Below are 24,209 nucleotides of genomic sequence, written 5' to 3' on the forward strand. Positions count from 1 at the left end.
GATCAAGATAATCCTACTTTTACTGCTGATATAATTAAAAAAGGTCTTAAACTGGCCAGTAATTTAGGCAATTATTTTGCCCGACATGATCCAAATGAAGAACGTGCTGGGAAGTTTTCACATGAGCTTAAGGTGTTAATGTCTTCATAGAGAGAATTATATCGAGACTTATATAAAGTATCAACACAGCGATTAATAACTGAGTTCATGCCTAAAACTACTGAAACAACCAGTGATACTTTTGTTCAAGACATGACAAGAATAATTCCACAAGTTGAGGTGGAGGTCGATGACGATAATACCATTACTATTACAGTCTCACGAAAACGAAAGCTTTCATGTTTATTGTCAGAAACTGATAGCGAATAACATAATTTTTTTATAGAATCCTTGGCAAACAACTGAAATGAATATGTTTTTTTTAAAGTTATTAAAATTCATTATATGTATGTGTGTTCTCCATGAAATGTAAATAAAAATCTTATGATCCTAACGACTTTAATGTTTGTTTTTTTCATTATATTTTGCTTATATTTCAAGTTTGGAACCAATCTTCACTTTTTCTATGGAGTCAGTAGTTCTTTTTACGCGAATTCTATTTACGGCTAATTTTTAGGAATGTATCTATCACGTAAAAAGAGGTTTAGGTGTATAGTACATTTAGTGCTGTGGGTGGGCTAAGGATTTTTTTATTAATTTTATATATTTTTTTGTATTTTTAATTTATTTTTTATCTAGTTCAGGAACCTTGAACTTTTTCAAGCCACTTCAGGCTTCCAACAAGCAAGACAGTGGTTTCACATCAGGCGATGCAACTCATCTCCCACCTGAAGATAATCGCAAACATCCATGCCCATACGCAAACATTCGAACCTGCAGCCTGTTGGTCGGTTATTAGATTTGAAACTGCTAAATTCTTCTGATTTTAGAATAACCAAAATACTTGCTTTAATGCTGTAACTCACTCAGTATTGAAGATGCTCTCTGCTTATAAAGACCTCTGTTTGAATCCAGTCTAGGACTAATTTTTGTGAGAACTTTTCAACTGAAGGCAAAGTTTTCCCTCCTGGAAACTTTGTTTTATCATACAAAACAAGTAAACTGGCTGGAAGAACACCTAATGACTAGACATAAGGTGTCTATAGCCTTTAGTTCCTTCAGCTAACCAACCTTACTCTAGTTGCAGAAAATTGAGGTCCAAAATAGCTAAAAATGCAGAATAATCGTTTTACGTTTTTTTTTTTTTTTGATATATATATATATGTTACTGCTAAAGTGCAGAAATCAGTTACTCTGCAGATTATCTAGGTATTGTGCAGATTAACTACAGTGATCCATTAATGTGTGGAAAATTGTTTCATTTCTCAAATTACCTAGGTAATCTGCACATTACCTACTAGGCACTCGTTAAAGTGAAAATAAGATCTTTGCTGGAACAACAGCAACGTTTCTGTATGTTTAAATTAAGATAATGTTATTTATTTATTTTTCGATATCTACAGAATCAAGTTAATACAATCAACAAATTAGTTGATAGAATCAATCATCAATCAATTAATATAATACAAGGAATCAAACGGTTTAAAATATTATTACAATTAAGAAAAAAAAACATATGATAAAATTATGTTTACTTATTAAAAAACCAAACTAAAAGTGGAGGGAGAGGGGGAAGGAGTAGGGAAAGGAAATGAGAGAAACAAACTTTTGAACTTTAACGATACGGAAGCCGTTAATGTGCACATTACCTAGGTAAAATGCGGAAAACTCTTGATTCCGCATGTTAACGGAGCAAATCAGTTAATCTGCAGATTAGCTAGGTAATGTGCACTTTAGCGGTAACATATATATATATATATATATATTTTTTTTTTTTTTTTGAAAATAGTTTTAATCTTTAAAGAATTATTATATAATGATTGTTAAAAAAAATTATCAGTCTATTTACAAGTTGTAAAGCAAATAATTTCATATTATTTACCATTATCCAATTAACCTTGCATTTGTGTGAACAGACTAAGAAAAGTTGCTTTTTAATGTTTTTTAAATGTAATAGAAATGATAGTTATTTTTCAGGCTGCAAAAACTCCTCTGAATTCTATTTTTGTAAGTACTTTCGTGTGTGGTGTAATAGCTGCTCTTATGTGGATTGCTCTTCAAGTTGCTATGTGGTATGCTCGGAAGAATTTTGGTAAAGGACTTAAAACAAAAAGTGAGTTAACTTTTGCAGTAAACTAAATATACATTAAGCAAGAATCATTTTAACTAGAACTTAACCAAGTTAAGTGTTAACTAGAAGGAATAAAGACTGCAATTTAGGAAGATACTGCTTGATGACTAATCTATTTAATTGATATAGTTAATGATTCTAGAGTTTAGTCAGTTTTTAATGCAGGTTTTTCTCCTAGAGATTTCAGAAAAATCATGTGTAGAATTCATACTTTCAGACATTAGTACTGGTGTTTAGAGTTATGAACACAAAAGTGGTTGAAGTTATCTACTGTGCTCTCATTACCTGTAAGTCTAAAAATCATCAGTATTACTTGATTAGAACATCACCAAATGATCTGTAGATTAAGTTCTGCAGATCATTTGGCTGGTTACTTATTCAAGATCTACACAGAGTCAACTTTGCATTAGGATCCCCCCCCCCCGTTTACGTATTTGGCACAATAACAAAGTACCACATTGTATGCGGCTAGTATAAATGGGCCCACTTGTCCTCTGTACACATAGTCAGTAAACGTTTACCAGTAATGGAGAAATGTGAAGAGCCAATTTGCCTTCAGAAAAGTTGCTCCCATAGGCAATGTGATGAGTTTGGTTATGGACAGATCCTATGACCAGATCCAGCAACTCTCGACAAGTTTCCTCCATCACATGCTATTTCAAGTAGTTATCTGTTAAGAGACAGTTACTCGAAACAGCATGTATCAAGTAATTATCACTTAACAAATGAAGAAATTCCATTTCCTTCCTGCCATGTAATCTTTCCTTCTAATCTGTACTGTGGACTTTGCCAATGGGAAATTACTTAGCATGATAAGTGCAGGCCAATTTAAAAATACGTGTCATCCACATCTTCCTTGCATCCTATGGCATATAGAAGCAACCACTCATATATTTTGTCCTCTTGACTTCATCTTGCATTAGATTTTCTGAAACGCTGTGTTTCACATCTGTCTTGATGGCAACTTCCTACTCATTTTGGCTACAATTCATCCGCTACAATCAGTACTTCCCCCTGCATCCTGTCTTCTATAAGATCTTAGACTCATAACTGTATAAGTCCAGTAATCAAAAAATATATCCCCATAGAACTGGCTTGGTTTTAGACAATTGCATAGCTGTGTAGATTAAGTGCTTGCTCGTACAACACATATAGAAGCAGGCTTTCAAAAATGCTTGAAAACATTTATAGCATTTGACTTCACAGTTGCATATGACACTGTATGGAGCTTGCTTCTTGAATTACTTTGTATAATACCATGCCAAAAGTTGTACTCTTCTTAACAACTGCCTCACCACTTGCACCTTCCAGGGTTTCAAAAAGGATTCAGTAAGCTTGCCCTAAAGATTGAATAATGGTCTACCCCAAGGCTCTGTTCTGGCTGTGCTACTCTTCAATGTGTACAGAAGTGATTTGCTGTCTCCAGGAAATTTTCCTGTGTTGTGATGACTTGGCAATAGCAACTCAAGATCAACGACTAAAAGTGACAGAGGATATATTAATGAGATCTAGTTATGCTAAGTAACTATTCTAAGAACTGGAGATTATGGCCAAACCTAAATAAAACAGAGGTTTTCACCTCTGTTTTATTTTTTTAGCGTTTTTATTTTTCACCTCTGTTGTAAACAGACCCATGAGAAACTCAAAATTGAGATGATAAAATACAATCCAAACCTTAATATCTGGGGATCATACAGGACAGGACCCTGACATGCCATCACCTCGCAACATTTGCTGCCAAACCGACAACAACATCGTTCAGAAGCTTGCCAGCACATCATGGGAAGCCCCAGTGGAGGTGCTCTGGACTGCAAATATCAGCTGCTGAATGTGTGGCTGAATAGCACACACATCTCAAAAATCTATACCCAACTGAACACCAGTATGAGAGTTGTGGCAGGAACAATCAGACCTACCCCACTATGCTGGCTCCCAGTTTCAAGCAATATTGAACCACCACACCTATGCAGGAGGTGCTTCCTTCAAAGATTATATATAGTCATGAACAATTCCCAACTCCCAGTCCACACTGATCTGGAAGCAACAGGATGTCGATCAACTGATCGAGTGATTTAATATTTTCAGTGAGTGGAACAATATCTCAACACTGTTTGACAAAGAAATTATAAATGATCCAATTAGTCGACCATCTGACTTTGATCTCCCTCGTTGTGCCTGGCAAACACTTACCACCCTCAAACTTGACAAGGCAGGAGTACAGCATCAATTCAACTCTGGCTTATGAGCCTTCCCTGGCAGCCCATTGGACCTACTTAGCTTGTCAGCAAAGGCAGCTAAGTGACTGATGAATTTGGACATAAGTTTATGATACAATTGATGACTTATTTTGTGCAATTATACTCCTATATTTTATATATTTTGTTCTGCTCTCTAACATTGTTTTTAATTTTAATTAAACCTGCTCTGTAGTCATACAATAAATAAATCCTGTTTTCCTTCCTGAAAACACTATACTAGACACATTTGATCCCTGTAACTACATCATCTGCCATCAAGTAAGTTTTGCTAATTCTTACTTTTTGATGAGGTTACACCAACTAATGCCAAAAATTTCCTCCCCTTATTCCTGATACTTTTGGCATTGGTATTGTACATAAACTATAACTACCTGGTAATGATTACTCAATTTAATTTTGTCACTTGAGACAGTCGTTTTGGTTATTCCCACGCTCACTTGTGTTTAAAAAAAATAAGACAAAAAATTGTAATGCAAAAAAAAAAGTTTAATAAAAAAAATACAAATATAATTATTTACATTAAATTTATTTAAAAGGATTTCATAAGATATTCATTCACTTACACAAATTTAAAGTTAATTTCAGAATTTAAAAATATATTAAGATTTTCTAAACTAATCTTTTCTAAAGCTTTTCATTATATTCAATGCGATAATTTCCAAAATGAGAACCATCTTATTTTGATTCAAACTTAACATTCTTCCCAAATAATTCTTTCCTTAACACTACAACTATGAGTTATCTCATACAAGTATTTGTTGTACTGAACATTGTTATGGACTGGCAGTAACACATTGCAGATATTTCAAATGAGCAAAGTTATTTCAAATAACTTTAATGAAAGAACTTGATACTTTTTTTTTTTAATGGAAACAAATGAGAGAAGTAACACAACAGATTTATAAAATAAATACAAAAATTGTAACACCAGAGTTCTGCCAACATTATTTCAGAGTTTGCATGTTTATAAATTATTTGTTCAAAATTTGTAGACCTGTGGGGGAAGTGGGCAGCACCAAAATTGAACTAACATCAACAGGCAGTTAACATAAGTTGCTGATTTTATTATCACCACCATTATGGATATAAACTAATTTTTCTTTAGGAGCCAATATACAAGAACTTGTTGCATGATATTTAGTAGATGGTATATATAAAAGGCTGAATGGAGACAGGTACTAAAAATATCATGCAACAAGTTCTTGTATATTGGCTCCTAATTATGCTGGCATAACATCTTCTTGAAAGAGAAGATATTATGCCATATGAAGAAGATAACATCTTCTTGAAAGAGAAGGCTCAGAACAGGAGAGAGAGAGAGAGAGAGGAACAAAAGTTTCTAGTACTAAAAGAAGAACCTGCTCAATTGCAGAATACCCAAGAAGAAGAAGATGTATAAAAGGTATTTATCCGTACACAAACTACAAGATACTTTGCTTCGATTATTGTTTCTTTACTAAAAAAAAAAAGAAGTTTGTAGATAGTAGTGACAAAGTTAGAGAGAGAGAGAGGGGGGGGGAACAGGAATTATATCTTTTCGAAGAGAACATACTAAGAACATTTTGGTAGCAGCAGTTGATATCTGGCTTATGGTAATTGCATGGAGATATATTAGTGCAACATTGGTGCCATCTGCTTCTAATAAGCTGGCTGCTCCCTTCCTGCACAGTACTAGGAACTTGCAACCAGTAAATATACCCACACAAGCTCCATAAACTTCTGCTGAAGAAAGATTTATTGTTGCGTTGACAAAGTAAAACATGTATCGGCAATTACATATTTTTGAAGAGAAAATGCTTTAACTTATTGGCGGCACCAGTGGCAATTAGGCCAATGTTAAGCTGAAAGAAAAATATGTTGTCCTACCTTTAGTAGACAGTGTAAACATATTATCAGAAAAATTGCCCTGCTTCAGAAAATTTTTCTGAGGAGAAAACACTTAAAACAAGCTCTGTTGTCCCTACAGTCTTGTAAACAATGCTTTCATACTATTATCAGTTCCCTTTTCTATCCAAATACAATTTCCCTGCCTCCAGAGTTCTGTAATGCACACTGTTAGAATACTACTTAGAAGAAAACACAACTTTCTGTTGACTGGAACAAATGCAAGATGAAGAAAACAGACAGACTAAATTACTAACAGAATTAACTTTTTATTAACTCTTTTTAACAACAAAAAAAAATAACAACTGCATTCTCATTCCAGTCACTATGACAATGAAACAAAAGACAATTTCACATTTGTTGCTACTAGTTGCACTGAATATCTGCATGTGCATGAACTAACTTAAAACTATTAGTTAAAATCAGTGTTGCTCTCCTTATAGTGGTAAGATGAAACATAAAATAAATTTTCATGTAAGAAAAACATTACTATACAGTTTTGGTCTGTATAAGTAAAAAAATGATAATTTCTGAAATATGTTGGCTGAAATTAAGTGCAGTTCTTGTACTTGAAAATAAGTTTGTACATTGCTTTCATGGCCATTACAAAACATTGCTGAAGTTTAGTCCATGAACCCAAACCGTGAACTGTTTGAACAACTTCAAAATTTTATAAAATTTATTAACTTGATTTTTATTATCTTTATAGAGATGAAGACAAAGTGAATTTAATTAACTGTAAATTAAAAATTATATTTCTTGACAGAGTATTAAAAGACACTGTATTACATTATGGTGATTGCTTAAGGGTTATATCCAGTAACTGGAAGGAGACCTCCACGTGGCCTCTAAGAAGTGCAGAGAACCAACTGGGATTTCTGACTTACCATCCAGTTTTCACCTTCATGTAGTGCACCTTGTTAGTAGGTATCCACTGGGTACCTATTAACAAGGTGAACCACCTTTCAGCCAACATATATCAAGAAATTATAATTTTTTTTACTTATACAGACCAAAACTGTGTAGTAACATTTTTCTTACATGAAAATTTATTTTATGTTTCATCTTACAACTATAAGGAGAGCAACACTGATTTTAACTAACAAACAAGAATGGGTTTACAATATGGAACTTAGCCGATCAAATTGTGCTCCCTGTTAGCTTAAACCAGGAATATGCACAATGATGATGTATTAGATCACTGTAAACAGGGAAGGAGCAGAAATTAATGTTTAATTATATGTCAATATCTTTCCAAACTTGCACTACATTTTATGCTTTGATGAATTAGTTATCTGAATAAAAGTCATCAGATACTCCATACTTGTCTCATGGGTACCTGCACATTCACCTGCATTTTCTCCTCTTCCCTACAATCAATGATTGTGATTGAATCAGTGCATAGGTTGTGCTCATCTTGCAATACTCCTCAACTTGCTTCTCTCATATTGTGGAGCTGTCTGTCAGTCTTTACTCTCTCTCTTTTTTCACTCCTTCCAATAACTTTCATACAGTAATATTCGCTTTTCAAATCAAATGGTATTTATTTGGCCAGTCAAGCCAACATTCTATTCCATTTTATCATTTAATATACCACTTACAAATAAGGGCTGTGTTATTATTATTATTTTTTATGTGCTCAGTCTGTTCTTTTCTCAAATCCTGGTAGTGCATTCTCCAGAATTAATTGAATGTGTGATGCACAAAGATTCATATCACTTTTTGGTCTTTGAATATTTAACTTGCAAAGAGTTTTCTCAGAAACGATCAATAGAAAGGAGATTCTGTTGGGCAATTTTTTTACTTCAGATATCAGAGTAAATATATGCACGCATACTTGCTTCTGAGATAGTGTCACTGTGTATAATGGAGAAAAGTGGGATGAGTGCATAAAAACTGATAGTTTTTGTTTGGGGCATTAAGTGTGAAAAATAGTTATTATAACATATTAAATAAAAACCTCTAGATGAGAGAATGAAAAAAAGCGGAAACATTTTTCATTTATCTCTTAACTGATATGTTCCCTATTTCCAGTTTTCCAGACATCCCATACTGAACCTCTTAAGTATACTTCTTATGTAAGGTATACCTGTCCAGATTTAGATCTTGCCACAGCTGACTCCTGCTCCTCGTAAGTGAATTTGGGAACATTCCCATAAAAGAAAATGCTACTTGAACTTAGTAGTGGTGGTGGTGAATTTATGCACATATTTTTGTTTCTTTTCATTTTTGTAAGATGATAAAAGTTCATCTTAAGTATCTACCTTTTTTCACCCCAATAAGCTGTGCACATATTTTACATCTTTCCCTGTGCATTTTTCCTGTTTGTTATGAATTGAAATGAAGTTTGGTGCTCATAAGTTTTTCTTATAAATTAAGGAATAAACTCTTATGTGGATTTAAATGTTCAAAAATTCTGTAGGCTAAATTGCCTAAGAATTTATTTTTATGGTGAAATGATTCTGTTTCCATGATGCCAAAAAAAAAAAAAAAAAAAAAAAATGTTTAAAGATGAGTTGATTACTATACAAATTTTTTACATATTTTTGTGGTTTAGTAGAAGTGATAAAACAGACTATATATTCCAATAGGAAAATAATTTAATTTTGATGTTTTCTAATGGTTACCAGGGATGCCAAGCATGAACACTAATCAATAAATATCCTACAGCAGGGGTCAGCAACATTTAAATGTTCAAAAATTCTGTAGGCTAAATTGCCTAAGAATTTATTTTCATGGTGAAATGATTCTGTTTCCATGATGCCAAAAAAAAAAAAAAAAAAAAAAAAAAAAATGTTTAAACATGAGTTGATTACTATACAAATTTTTTACATATTTTTGTGGTTTAGTAGAAGTGATAAAACAGACTATATATTCCAATAGGAAAATAATTCAGATTTGCTGGCCACATTCAACTTTTATTTTGAATAATTGGGCCACAAGCATTTACTCAAGAGAAAATAGTGAGTGAAAAAAATACTTAAGTTATCAATTTTTATTATATCAGTCTTAAAAAAACACAAAAATATTTTAAAGTACAACATTCTCGTAATGACGTTTGATATTATATTCTTTCATAACAGCAACACTTTTATGACAAATAGCACTAAGGGGCTTACCCCCATTTTCAATAAAGAAGTACTTGAAGTACTGTTCCATTCATCATTAAACCTTCTTCCTTCATCTGCAGCTTTATGTTTTCTTGAACTCTTTTTTGAAATTATTTTTAACAAATATATATCGTCTGAAAATGATAATTGATGTTATTGAATTATATTAAAATTAAAAGATGGACTAAGGAACGCGATTGCAAAAGTGAGCCAAGTTGCATGGCAATATCACAAAGTACAGTAATCCCTCGATTAGTGTGTCATTTTTTTTTTTTATACCCAAATTCGATTAGTGCGCGCGCCTATATACATCTTAAAAATAAATGTTACAGATTTTAAAAATTTTCTATCTAAACATTTTTATATATAGATACCACTATTTTAAAAATTCACACAACAGAATGAAATAATTTACCGATTTAAAACATTTTACAAAGTTATTTTTAATGGCATACTACACTAACTACTTCCATGTACACTATGTATACTGTGTTCCAAATTTTTTCTGCCAAAATTTGTCATCTGCTATAGTACACCCACAGATTCAAGCCCCTTTCACACTTCTGCGCATCTCGCAAAAAAGAGATTCAATTCCAATAATAGAGTAATCAATCTGACTTCTGAGATGAGTTGTTTATTATTACATGTTGGAAAATTAACTTCTCTTTTATGATCATTGTAGTTTTTAAAGTGGTAACTATTTTGCTTGTATAACAGTTGGGAAATTTTAAACCACGTGATTTCGCGTGTTGGTACGTCCTTCATTTCTTTCTCCCCTTCAGCATGAATCGACTATTCTTGGCACCAAGCCAAGTGAAGCTCTACAAAGTGTGGAACGAATTATACTTTTTCCCATAGGTTTATTATATTCAATTAGTGCGTTTTCGATTAAGGCACCTGTTTTAAAGAACACATTAATCAAGGGATTGCTGTATAGGTATAAAATTATTTTTAATTTATTATTCATATTATAAAATGTATTATTTAAATAATCTAACATACGGGCTACATGCCATGGAACTATGGTCAACCTTTTATGGGCCACCAAAAATGCATGTTTGGGTCACATGTGGGCCGCTGGTTGCCGACCCCTGTCCTACAGCATAAGCAAACAAAGTTTGCATGTGAAGTATCTTCATGGCTAGTATCTTTTCATTCATTTAGCCTTGGTATTTCTTCTGTGTCTGTTTGGCTTCCATTGATGAGACTTCAATAAAGATAGAAACTGGACTGGGTTGTGGTCCTTCTCATAATGCATAGCATACACCTGAAAGAAAGTGTTTTGCATTATGGGATACTAAATTATTTATATGAAATTACTAGCTTCTGCAGGGTGATTTAGAACTCTTAGGCCAAACTTTAAGGGGTGATAGAACACACCTAAACAAGCACTTTTTGTCATACAATGCATGGTTCGAACTCAAGCAGTGAAGCGCTAGAGGGCGCTTTCCAGTGAACACTTATAAGTGCTGGTTTTTGCAGCCGTCATTCTTTCTACTGTGGAGTGCAAAAAGGATAGATTCTTTCACAAATCAGGAGATGGCTGATATGCATTTCATTTACGGAGCTACGGACGGGAATGCGAGGGAAGCCCAAAGACTGTACCGAGAGTGCTTCCTGACCAGACACGTGCCTGATCGTAAAACCTTTCGGCGATTGCACCGGTATCTGTGCAAAATGGGCTCCTTTGTCAGCGGCATGCAGGATACAGGGTGTGCAAGGAGTGTGAGGATGCCATGTGTTACAGAGGAAATTCTATGTAGGGTTGCAGATCGTCCCAAATGTAGCAATTTCCCATGCCGTACGTGTGCCCCAATCGACGGTGTGGAAAGTTCTACAAAATGAACGATTACACCCCTACCATGCACAGAGGGTGCATGCCTTGACACCTGCAGATTACTGGCTTCGTGTGGATTTTGCACAGTGGTTCCTGCAGCAGACTGCAGTGCAGCCAGACTTTGATGCACATGTCTTATTCACTGACGAATGCACCTTTACACATCTTGGCATTTTTAATACCCACGATTATCATGTATGGGCGAGCAGAAATCCGCACACCACACGACCACATTCATACCAGTGGCGTTTTTCCATAAATGTTTGGACTGGAATCCTACATGATCATTTGATTGACCCATACCTTCTGCCAGCACGACTGAATGGGAGAACGTACCTCGTATTTTTACAAGAGGTCTTGCCAGTATTACTGAACAATGTTCCAGCAAACATTCACACATGTATGTGGTTCCAACATGACGGAGCGCCACCCGATTTCAGCGTGGATGTGCGGAACGCCTTCGATGCAACATTTCCAGGACGATGGATTGGTCGGGGTGGTCCCATCGCTTGGCCACCATGATTGCCCAATCTCTTGGGTCTGGACTTTTTCCTGTGGGGGCGATATGAAAAGCCTGACCCGCGATAGCCCCATTGATTCCGATGAGGACCTTATTGCCGCTGCATGAGAAATGCCTGGTGTTTTCACCAATGTATGCCAATCATTACATTTTGGTGTGATTCGCTCTTTTGAGCAGTTTCTGTAATTTGTTCAATAAAATTCTTTAATTTATGTTCTGTAATTTCTGCAATTGTTTCAAATCTCCTCTGTCATTCTTGTGTTTCTTCATTTCCTGACACAGTCGGGAAATAACCCCTAACGCTTCACAGCTTGAGTTCAGACCATGCATTGTATGACGAAAAAGTGCTTGTTTAGGTATGTGTTCTATCACCCCTTAAAGTTTGGCCCAAGAGTTCTGAATCACCCTGTATATACAAGTAACTTAGTCATGAAGCTACTTCACATGCAAACTTTTTGTTTACACTTTGATAAAGGATTAAACAAAAATATAATTTCTTGGCATGTTTTAATTTATAACCAAGTGAAAAAACTTTCTACAACTAGCTCTAATCCAGAGTATTTTAATAAGGTGTTACAACTTTTCACTACTTATATGTGGGAAATATGACTTTGGCATTATTTCAAGCTTATCTCTTCTGGGTCTGGCTCCCTGCAGAGTTGGGCAGTTCTGTTGGGTGTCAGGCTTTTGACAGTCACTGATTGGAGCCACTTCTGAGTTTCCTGTCCTGGAGGTCAGGAATAATAAGTTTACTAGTGATTGTTTTGAGTTACTCAGAAAGATTTAAAGCAATCTTGTAGATCACTCAGTTTTTGGAGAGGGGTACCCCTGCACCTTAACAGTACCTCAATAAAGGTCAAAACTATTTTAGGTAGTGTCCCTTCCCATAATGCATAGCATTATGTGCACCCAAAAAGATGTGTACTTTGCATTGTGGGATACCAAAGCAGTTAATGTAAAGTCATTTGCCTTTATATTTCTTACACTTGAATAAAGGATTAAACAGGAATATAATTTCTTGGCATTCTTAATTTCTCTTAAAGCTGTATACTTAAACAAAATGTTTGAGCTCTGCTAATATTTAGTAATCTAGAATCTATCCTTGCAACATGTAACTCTGAGCAAATTATGCGGTAGAGAAAATGTGAAGAAAATGAAACCAGAATTTTGATTTGCTGTTTATACACAGTTATATTTCTTTAGTTTCTGGTAAACAAAATTATGCTACTTGACCAGGAGGTGAACTTTATCTGTCTAGTACTGCAGAGGATGAGAATACCACACCTCCATCCATTGTGCAGCGATTCACTCATGGGTAAACTACATACGAGTTGAATAATCATTGACTGGAAGATATACTTATGTGCACTAATAAGTATTCAACTATTATGTAGTTTACCCATGAGTGAATCAATGCACAATGGGTGGAGGTGTGGTATTCTCACCCTCTGCAGTACTAGACAGATATATATTGAACTCTACTAATATTTAATAACCTAGAATCTGTCCTTCAGGTATTTGCTACTATAAGCCTATTATACAACTGACATACATTCAAGCAGAGAATTTGGTTGACCCAACTTCTAAATTCGGTGTACAATAAGCTTATGGTAGCAAAACATCTCTTTGTAAAAGGAAAGGTTTTGCCCATTTAGTGGGAAGCTGATTTGTGGTAGTGGTAATCTCACTGAGGTGAAATTCAGTTACCACCTGAAGACATTCACGAACATCTGTGTCTGTGCTGGAATTCTAGCTCATTACGTATTGTTTGGAGAGTGGAGAAGGTGCTATCTGCAGTGAGTAAGTGTAATTATTTTTAGATTAATGGAGTGCTACAAATGATTACACAAGTACTTTATTCATTGAGAATAAAGGGCAAAATCAGGAGGAAGCATGTGTTTGTGTGGGCACCCTTCAGGTTTTAAATTCAAATAGGAGACATTAAATAATAAATGCAAGGGTGATTTGAGGCCAAGGAGACTGCACAGCATGTATACTAATGCTAAAGCAAAGGTGTGGAATTTTTGAAATTGGTTTGAAATTCTTGACTTGACCAAAAAAAGACTTGGTTGATTGGAGAGGATATTATTACATAATGTATATTGTATTTTCACTGAAGATAGAACAGGATTAGGGAAAGGTATTGCCAATGAAAGTGGGAGAATTGTAACTAGCAGGAATAGATGTTCGGCTTTCAGGTAGGTTTGGGAGAAACATTATATTCGAATCTCTCTGGTATGATATTAAAGCCAGCAAGACAATATATATATATATATATATATATATATAGCTGGTTGCTGCTATAGGCCAGATAGTGAAAAAAAGAAACGTAGATGAACTGAGACAGGGTGAACTTTATATGTGGGGAGAAGGAAATAGAATTTATGCAGTTGCTGAGCTGCATAAAATTACCTAAACCGAACTCATCGTGTCTTGGATGAATGTATTGGTCACATCATAAAATTTGCCTATAACCACTTTGCCCTTCAGTTAAAGAGAATGATCATGCCATCTTGACCAGTAAGGTGACTAAGCATGTGGAATTTTCATTTAAGGAGATATATGGGAACTACAAAGCTGGTTATGACAAAATCAGGCAATAACCTAAAGCAGTGCTATGGCTGAAAAGGGAAAGAGATGTTAACAGTACATGGGAAATGGTCAAGAGTATTTAAGGAAAAAGGTAACAGATTGGATGCCAAGCATAAAGAGTATAAATCAGTTGAGCGTTAAATGGATGAATAACATTATTAAACAGGAGCTGCACAAAAGGAAAATGATGTTGAAGGTATATAATTATGAAGAGCATAGGCAAGAAGTGTGACCATGTTGAGAAAGTCAAAATTAGATTGAAAATAAATTATATAAGTACGCTAAAGGTTCTAAATAGCCGAAATGGTTCTTTTGTTATGTGATGAGTAAATTAAGAATGCTTACAGAAGGAAGGGGGGGTGTGGAGGGAGACCTGTTTCACTTAGTAAATAACTTCAATGAAATTAACACAAATATTTCATGCAGAAACTAGTAGTGCATCAACTCAAAGAATTGATGTTTGGTTTCGATACCAAACACAGTAACTTTGGAACAAGGCTTACCTTCTTCATAGAAGCAGTTTTAAATATAAATGTCTCCCCAAAGAAGGAGACATTTATATGTAACACAGCTTCTAAAAAAGAAGCCATGTTACACCAGTATAATTTGAATGAGAATAGCTGCTTCTCTCTCTCTCTCCCTCCCCAAAAGGAAAAGTTTGAGACATTCTCATCCTATGTAAATATCAGAAATGATTTATTATATATTTCATACAATCTTTCAAGTACATAGCACTTGTTATTATTGGTTAACAGATTATTGCTTTGTATTCATTTTCTTTGAAGGTGCAGGACACCAGAGTGTACAGAGGATTTGAAATTGGAAGTGATCACTATTTAGTCTTGAGCAGGATAAAATTGAATTTCATATTGAAAAGAATGACATGTAAGAAAGTTTTAAAGCGAATAAAAGTTGAGCAACTCTCAGATGTGAACTGTAGACTAAAATACACAAAGATTATTGAAGAAAAAATGAAAGAGTTTGAGAACAGGAACCAAACCTTGGAGGTTCAGTGGCAAACCTTGAAGAAAACCCTGATCGATTCCACTAGAGAGGCATGTGGTGAAGTTGCCTGCAAGGATAGAAAAATTAGAACTCCATAGTGGACACAGGAAGTTAAAGAGGTAGTGAAGGAAAAGAAGAAAGCATATAAAAAGTTCCTGGCAAATAAGTCAGCTTGTGCTCTTAGAGAATACAGAGACAAATGTAAAAAAGGTAAACAGTATGTAAAACTAGCTAAACAAAAGTCATGGGAGGACTTTGGCAAGAACATAGAAAATAAATATCAAGAAGGTGGCAAAATATGCTGGAAGTTGTTGAAAAAGCTTAGGAATGGAGGAAAGAGTGCTGTAAAAGGAGTTAGAGATGATAAAGGTGACTTGAAAACGATAGAAAAAGATATTCTTGAAGTATGGAGTAATTACTTTGAAAATTTGCTAAATGAAACAAGCAGTGATGACAGCACAGTGGTTAAAAAAAAAAAAAAAAAAAAACACTGACCAGGCATGCAGTCAGGAATACATATCCATGCTTGAAGTAGAAAAAGTCAAAGGCTTGAAATGTGGAAAGGCAGCAGGAGTGCTTGGACAGAGGGACGAATTCCTGATGATTGGAGTAGAGCTGTTATAGTACCCATATATAAAAAAATAATGCATAAAGCAAAGAGCTGACATTAACATCTCCAATTTTGATATCATGTTTAATACCACTTTCCTTCATAATGTGATCCATATAGATAATGAATAACAGAGGGGATAATGTACATCCTTATCTCACACCAGATTTAACATTAAACCATCTTCCTGTACTTCCTTCAATTCTAACTGCTTACTTACAACTCAAATAAAGACTAAGTATTGCTTGATATAATGCACCATTGTCACCATATAACTGTAGCGTATTGAATAGCACCTTGTCATAATGCCTTTTCCAAATCGACAAAACTTAAATACAGATCTTTGTTATATTTCCATGATTTCTCCACTCTTTGTCGTAAAGTGAAGATCTGATCCTGACAGCCTCTATTTGGTCTGAATCCAGCTTGTTCTTCACCAAGCTTTTCTTCCACAATTCTTCTCAACCGTTTCTCAAGTATACTTGTATAAATCTTGCCAGGAACACTCAGTAAGGAAATACTTCTGTAATTCTCACATTCAGTTTTATTTCCCTTTTTATATATGGGTGCTATAAGAGCTCTACTCCAATCTTCGGGAATTCTTCCCTCTGTCCAGGCTTTCTGAACTATGCAGTGCAGCCACTGTAAGACTTTTATATCACCATACTTCAACATTTCTTGTCGAATATCATCTACTCCTTTGACTTTTTCTACTTCAAGTACGGATATGTATTCCTGACTATGCCTGTTGAGTGTTTTTTACCACTGTGCTATCACTGCTTATTTCATTTAGCAGTTTTTCGAAGTAATTACTCCATATTTCAAGGATATCTTTTTCTGCTGTTTTTATGTCACCTTTATCATCTCTAACTCCTTTTACAGCACTCTTTCCTCCATTTCTAAGTTTCTTCAGCAATCTCCAGAATATCTTACTACCTTGTTGATATTTATTTTCTATGTTCTTGCCAAAATTCTCCCATGACTTTTGTTTAGCTAGTTTTGCACAGTGTTTAGCTTTCTTACATTTGTCTCTATATTCTCTCAGAGCACAAGCTGACTTATTTGCCAGGAACTTTTGATATGCGGTGTGCTTAAGGGTCAAAGCTATATAACTGAGAAACCTCCACATAGCCATTAAAGGAATGCGGAGAACCGACCAGGGCTTCTGACCTAATGTCCAATCCTCACCTTCTCGTAGTGCACCATGTTGGGTATCTACCTGGATACTGAACGAACGAGGATGGGCTGGCAATTTAGAAATTAGCCGACCAAATTGTATTCTTATTAACTTAAACCAAATTATAAAATGATGGTACAACATGACAAAATTTCATGCCGGCTGGAGCATTGCCTGGTTAAACAAGCCCCTCCCCCGTTGTTTTCACCTGGGCAAACAGTGAAAAGTCAGCTACTGGAACAAATCTGAAAAAACACCCCCAACTCAACATTTCCAGAGTTAAAGATTGGTACTATTAACAAAAGAAGCCTGAATGGCAAAGAAAACGAACTAGCTGAGGAATTAGATAAGTTCCAGATTGATATAATAGGGGTGACTGAAACAAAAAAAAGACCAAAACTGGTGGGATCTTTCTGAGCAGTAAATGCAAAATGTTATATTCAGGCAATGACAAATAAGGAAAAGAAGTAGCCATAGTATTCAACACTAAATACAAGGCTAATCTTCTTGAATGGCAGGCAGTGTCAAGTAGAGTGATGTGGGCAAATATAAGAATGGGGAACTGGACAATGAGACTTATTTGTGCATATGGTCCCACAGAAGGTTCTACTAAGGTAGAAGTGGAGGAATTTTTTGAGGCTTTAGAAAAAGCAGCTGACACAGTGAAAAAGGAAAAGTTGCTCATTGTTGGGGATCTAAATAGCAGAGTAGGAAATGATTGTCAGACATACAAAAATATTTTGGAAAATTTGGAGAAAAGAGCAAAGCAAATAATAATGGCAAATACCTGTTGGATTTCTGCTCAGGACATGGACCGGTTATTACTAACACCATGTTCCAACATAAAAATGTGCACAAATTCATATGGAGAGAAGAGGCAAAGAATAAGAAAAGTCTCGTTGACCATGTTATTGTTGATAATGATGTTTTCTCCCTGGTGCAGGACACCAGAGTGTACAAAGGATTTGAAATTGGAAGTGATCACTATTTAGTCTTGAGCAGGATAAAATTGAATTTCATATTGAAAAGAATAACATGTAATAAAGTTTTAAACAGAATAAAAGTTCAGCAGCTCTCAAATGTGAACAGTAGACTAAAATACACATAGATTATTGAAGAAAAAATGAAAGAGTTTGAGAACAGCATCCAAACCTTGGAGATTCAGTGGCTAGCCTTGAAGAAAACACTCGTTGATTCAGCCAGAGGCATGCTGTGAGGTTGTATGCAAGGATAGAAAAATCGTAACTCCATGGGGGACACGGGAAGTTAGAGAGGCATTGAAGGAAAAGGAGAAAGCATTATCAAAAGTTCCTTTCAAATAAGTCAGCTTGTGCTCTGAGAGAATGCAGAGACAAATGTAAGAAAGCTAAACACTGTGTAAAACTAGCTAAACAAAAGTCATGGGAGGACTTTGGCAAGAACATGGAAAATAAATATCAAGAAGGTGGTAAGATATTCTGGAGGTTTTTGAAGAAACTTAGAAATGGAGGAAAGAGTGCTGTAAATGGAGTGAGATGATAAAGGTGACACGAAAATGGGAAAACAAGATATCCTTGAAGTATGGAGTAATTACTTCGAAAAATTGCTAAATGAAATAAGCAATGATAGCACAGTGGTAAAAAAACACTCAACAGGCATAGTCAGGAATACATATCCATGCTTGAAGTAGAAAAAGTCACAGGCTTGAAATGTGGAAAGGCAGCAGGAGTAATGATATTCGACCAGAAATGCTGAAGTATGGTGGTATAAAAGTCTTACAGTGGCTGCACTACATAGTTCAGTTAGAGGGACGAATTCCCGATGATTGGAGTAGAGCTCTCATAGTACCCATATATGAAAAGGGAAATAAAACTGAATCTGAGAATTACAGAGGTACTTCCCTACTGAGTGTTCCTGGCAAGCTTTATACAAGTACTTGAGAAACGGTTGAGAAGAATTGTGGAAGAAAAGCTTGGTGAAGAACAAGCTGGATTTAGGCCAAGTAGAGGCTGTCAGGATCAGATCCTCACTTTACGACAAATAGTTGAGAAAGCATGGGAATATAACAAAGATCTATATTTTAAATTTTGTCAATCTTGAAAAGGCATATGATAAGGTGCCGAGACAGAAGCTATTCAATACACTACAGTTATATGATGTCAATGAGGTATAATATCAAAAATACTTGTTCTTTTTTTGAGTTGTAAGTCAGCAGTTAGAATTGAAGTACAGGAAGATGGTTTAATGTTAAATCTGGTGTCAGACAAGGATGTACATTATCTGCTCTGTTATTCATTATTTATATGGATCACATTATGAAGGAAAGTGGTATTAAATATGATATCAAAATTGGAGATATTAATGTCGAGCTCTTTGATTTATGTTAACGATGTTATACTTCTAAATAAATCCACTACAAGTCGGCAAGATTCCTTGACTAAATTGAATAACTGTTGTAATAGATATGGTATGAAGGTCAGCAATAAAAACACAAAGACAATGAAAATAGCAGAATCATTGAAAATGTCAATTATGTTGTGAACGGAGAACCTGTGGAACAAGTAAAACATTTCAGCTACTTTGGCATGATTTTTAGTGAAGATGGTAAATTAAATATAGAAATAGACAATAGAATCAACAAAGCTGGTATGGTAGGAAGTCAATTGAATAAATTTATATGGAATAAGAGAGAAATTAGTCGGAACACTAAATTAGCTGTATACAAGACAGTGTTCAAACCAATTTTACCTTTTGGATCTGAGAGCTGGGTCATAAGTAAAACACTTGACCAAAGACTAGAGACTGCAGGTATGAGAGTCCTCGGAAAGATTATAGGCGTGAACAGATGGCATCAATGGCAATATCATATTAAAAATGAGGATATTAGGAAAGAACTTGACATTGTCAACATCTAGGAATTTGTTAGCAAAGCTAATCTAAGCTGGTATGGTCACTTAAACAGAATGGGCGAGGAAAGATTAGCAAAACAAGTGATCTCTGCCAGGTTGGCAGGAAAACGACCCAGAGGAAGACCGAGATATAGGTGGATTGATACTGTACAAAGTGCCTTAGACGATAGAAATATAACATCTGATAATGTTGGAGTCTTGAAAAGTAACAGACTGATTTGGAGGAAAATTGTAGATAGGAAGTTATTAATGATGTAAATTTTTCATTTGGTACTATCATATCCTGTACACCCCTTGAGGGTACATGGCAGGAATTTGATGATGATGACTTTTGATATGCTTTCTTCTTTTCCTTCAATGCCTCTCTAACTTCCTGTGTCCACCATGGAATTTCGATTTTTCTATCCTTGCAGACAATCTCACCACATGCCTCTCTGGCTGATTCAATCAGTGTTTTCTTCAAGGCCTGCCACTGAATCTCCAAGGTTTGGTTCCTGTTTTGAAACTCTTTCATTTTTTCTTCAATAATCTTTGTGTATTTTAGTCTACAGTTCACATCCAAGAGCTGCTCAACTTTTATTCGTCTTAAAACTTTCTTACATGTTCTTCTTTTCAATATGAAATTCAATTTTATCACTGCTCAAGACTAAATTATGATCACTTCCAATTTCAAATCCTCTGTACATTCTAGTGTCCTGCACCAGAGAGAAGACATCACTATCAAGAATAATATAGTCACTGAGACTTTTCTTATTCCTTGCCTTTTCTCTCCATGGGAATTTGTGCACATTTTTATGTTGGAACATGGTGTTAGTAATAACCAGTCCATGTCCTGAGCAGAAATCCAACAGGTATTTGCCAATATTATTTGCTTTGCTCTTTTCTTCAAATTTCCCAAAATATTTTTGTATGTCTGACAATCATTTCCTACTCTGCTATTTAGATCCCCAACAAGGACCAACTTTTCGTTTTTCATTGTGTCAGTTGCTTTTTTCTGAAACCTCAAAAAATTCCTCCACTTCTATCTTAGTAGAACCTTCTTTGGGACCATAGGCACAAATAAGTCTCATTGTTCAGTTCCCCATTCTTATATTTGCCCACATCACTCTACTTGACACTTCCTGTCATTCAAGAAGGTTAGCTTCGTATTTAGTGTTGAATGCTATGGCTTTTCCTTCTTTTCCTTGATTGTCATTGCCTGAATATAACATTTTGTATTTATTGCTCAGAAAGATCCCACCAGTTTTGGTCCTTTTTTATTTCAGTCACTCATATTATTTCATCTGGTACTTATCTAATTCCTCAAGTAGATCCATTTCTTTGCCATTCAGGCTTCTTTTGTTGATAGTGCTGAGTTTGTTCCAGTAGCTGACTTTTTGCTATTCACTCTGGTTCACTGGTGAAAACAACAGGGGCCTTGTGTAACTGGGTGACGTCTCAGCCAGCATTTAATTTTGTCATGTTATACCATCATTTTGTATATTGGTTTAAGCCAATAAGAATACAATATGGTCGGCTAATTCCAAAATTGCCAACCCATCTTCGTTCGTTCAGTATCCGGGTAGATACCCAACAAGGTGCACCACGAGAAGGTGAGGATTGAACATTAAGTCAGAAGCCCTGCTCGGTTCTCCATATTCCTTTAATTGCTATGTATAGGTCTCCTCTCAGTTGTATAGCTCTGACTCTTAAGCACCCCTGGATAATAACAGGGTGTTTGAAATGCACTATAGAAATTAATGAAAATTATTTGGTAACTATGAAAACATAAGGATCAAATGTCTGCAATGAAAATGAGTGCGAGCCATTAATTTATTTAAACATCAGTGTTAGAAATAAATATTTTATAATTATTCATATTTGGATGAAATATAAATTTTCTCACATTGCTTTTGCTTGAGAGGTGTGCTGGTATTAATTAAATTTTAAATAGGATATGTAGGTTCTGAAAATTTGAGAAACATTGCTGTATTTTGTAATCATATGTCTTGCACTATTTAATATTCACATTCTTTTCATCCATCCACGCAGTCTATATCACAGAAATCATTCACATTTTCTGTTACAAAAAAAAAAAAAAAAATTCATGGTGCATCCACTAAAAAAAACTAACACAAAATTGCTAGTTTTTTGGTTTGAGTTGGGTTTTGCTATATAAAAACAACCAACAAAGCAGAGACACATAAATACTACAAAAGAAACCACCCATGTGTACATTCTAAAAATTAAAAAAAAAAAAAGTATCTAAACAATATTTTCTCAGCACAGTTAAAACTACCACAAGGTTCAAATGCTAGCGACATGTATATTACTTTATAATTGTAGTTTATAAAGTATACATTCTAAAATATAATTAAATTATATAATTTTTATATAATAGCAGCAGATAACTGTCATCAATGAAACACCACTGCCCTGCTTATTGAAGGCATGATGTCGCTACTGCCATGTTTCATCTCCAGAGTGGGGTCCATTTTATGAACATCTGTTCATAAAATTTTTATGAACATCTGTTCATAAAATGACTTTTCTTTTCGCACACACGTTGCAGGTGGCCTTGCTAGACTTCACTCTGTTATTAATGGGTTAAGAGACAGCCAGCAAGTAAAGCAATTTCCACAGACCAATCACTCTTGATATATGCTGTGGAGACAAAATATGGCAGTAGCCAGATCATGCATCCAGTAAGAACATGCAGAGCAGTGGTGTTCCAATGAGCACTAGAAAGTCATCTATCACCTAAAATATCAATTATATATTATAATGTACATACTTTTTTAAAATTAGAATTATTAAGTAGTAGTAGTATTATGATTATTATTGTACACGCAGCTCAATGGAGTCCTAAGACTGATTGTGGGAGAAGATCCAAACTACTAACACAATATCTATCGCACCTCTCCTTGAAACCGTTGACAGACAAAGCACTTGCAACTAACTCAGGCAATCCATTCCATTCATTCACCATCCTCCAAGCAAAAAAAAAAAAAAATCTAGTCTTCATACCTTTTGTTAACCACATTCTTACCCAACTTACAGGGATAACCTTGTTCTGCTCCCTCTAGCTAGGTGCTAAAACATTTTCCCCTGCATATAATGACTTCACATCAATTGCTTTAGTATTCCATAATGCAACACACATATCCTTACAGACACATATAATGGTATGTATTATGGGAAGGTCCACTACCCAAACCAGTTTCAACCTTTGAGGTCTCTTCAGTGAGAGTCAGACCCAGAAGTGATACCAAGGTCGAAGTAATGCAGAAGTCATATTTCCATATACAATTAGTCAAAAGATGTCACGGCTTATTACCAAAATACCCTGGATTAGAGATAGATGTTGAAAGTTTTTTTCACTTGATTATACTATAAATTAAAGATGCCAAAAAATTATATTCTTGGTTTCATCCTTTATCCAAGTGTAAGCAAACAAAGTTTGCATGAAAAATCACAACTGGGCTACTTGTATATAGAGGCTAATTATTATTACGTGACACTTCCAGAGAGTCCAACTCTCCGTCTCCACCACTCAATCCACCAACTACAACAAACCGCATCTACCTTCATCTACACCATCTACTGCCAACCACTGCTACTAGTATTTTCACAGACAATCACAAACATCCATGGCAGGATTTGAATCCACAGCCTTTTGGCTGGAGAGCAGATACACTAACCACTCTGCCAACCATGAGGCAATGAAAAAAATAATAATGCTAAAAATAAGAGGATGAGAATTTGTCATTAGTATAATCTCATAAAAAATTGCATTATGGGATATTAAGGTGAATGATGTGAAGTCATTATCCTTTATATACAAGTAGCTCAGTTGTGAAGTGACTTCATGTGCAAACTGTGTTTGTTTACACTTGGTTAAAGGATGAAACCAAGAATATAATTTCTTGGCATCTTAAATTTCTAGCGTTAGTATTTAGAAACTGTAGCATCCCTTTTGGCTCTCCCAACCACCTCTACGTCCCGAATTAACTACCCCATATGATGTTGTCACTTGAGAGAGAGACTAGATTTTGCTTTTTTGTTCATTCACATACTCATTTGCTTCATAAGAGACTTTGCACACACACACACACTTGT

At 35.1% G+C, this 24,209-nt stretch overlaps 1 protein-coding gene across 1 annotated transcript in view; it reads left to right on the plus strand.

Moving 5' to 3' along the window:
• Positions 1-24,209, plus strand: part of LOC150101763 (uncharacterized) — a 159,718-nt gene that overhangs the window by 128,860 nt on the left and 6,649 nt on the right. The window contains exon 7 of the mRNA XM_090400450.1: positions 2,077-2,212. Coding sequence (XP_090256576.1) covers positions 2,077-2,212 — 136 coding nt within the window. The remainder of the gene's footprint in view (positions 1-2,076; positions 2,213-24,209) is intronic.

Source organism: Typopeltis vanoorti, chromosome 11 (assembly GCF_054136105.1).
Source record: "Typopeltis vanoorti isolate ZY-2024b chromosome 11, IOZ_Tvanoo_1.0, whole genome shotgun sequence".
In the NCBI taxonomy this organism is placed as follows: domain Eukaryota; kingdom Metazoa; phylum Arthropoda; class Arachnida; order Uropygi; family Thelyphonidae; genus Typopeltis; species Typopeltis vanoorti.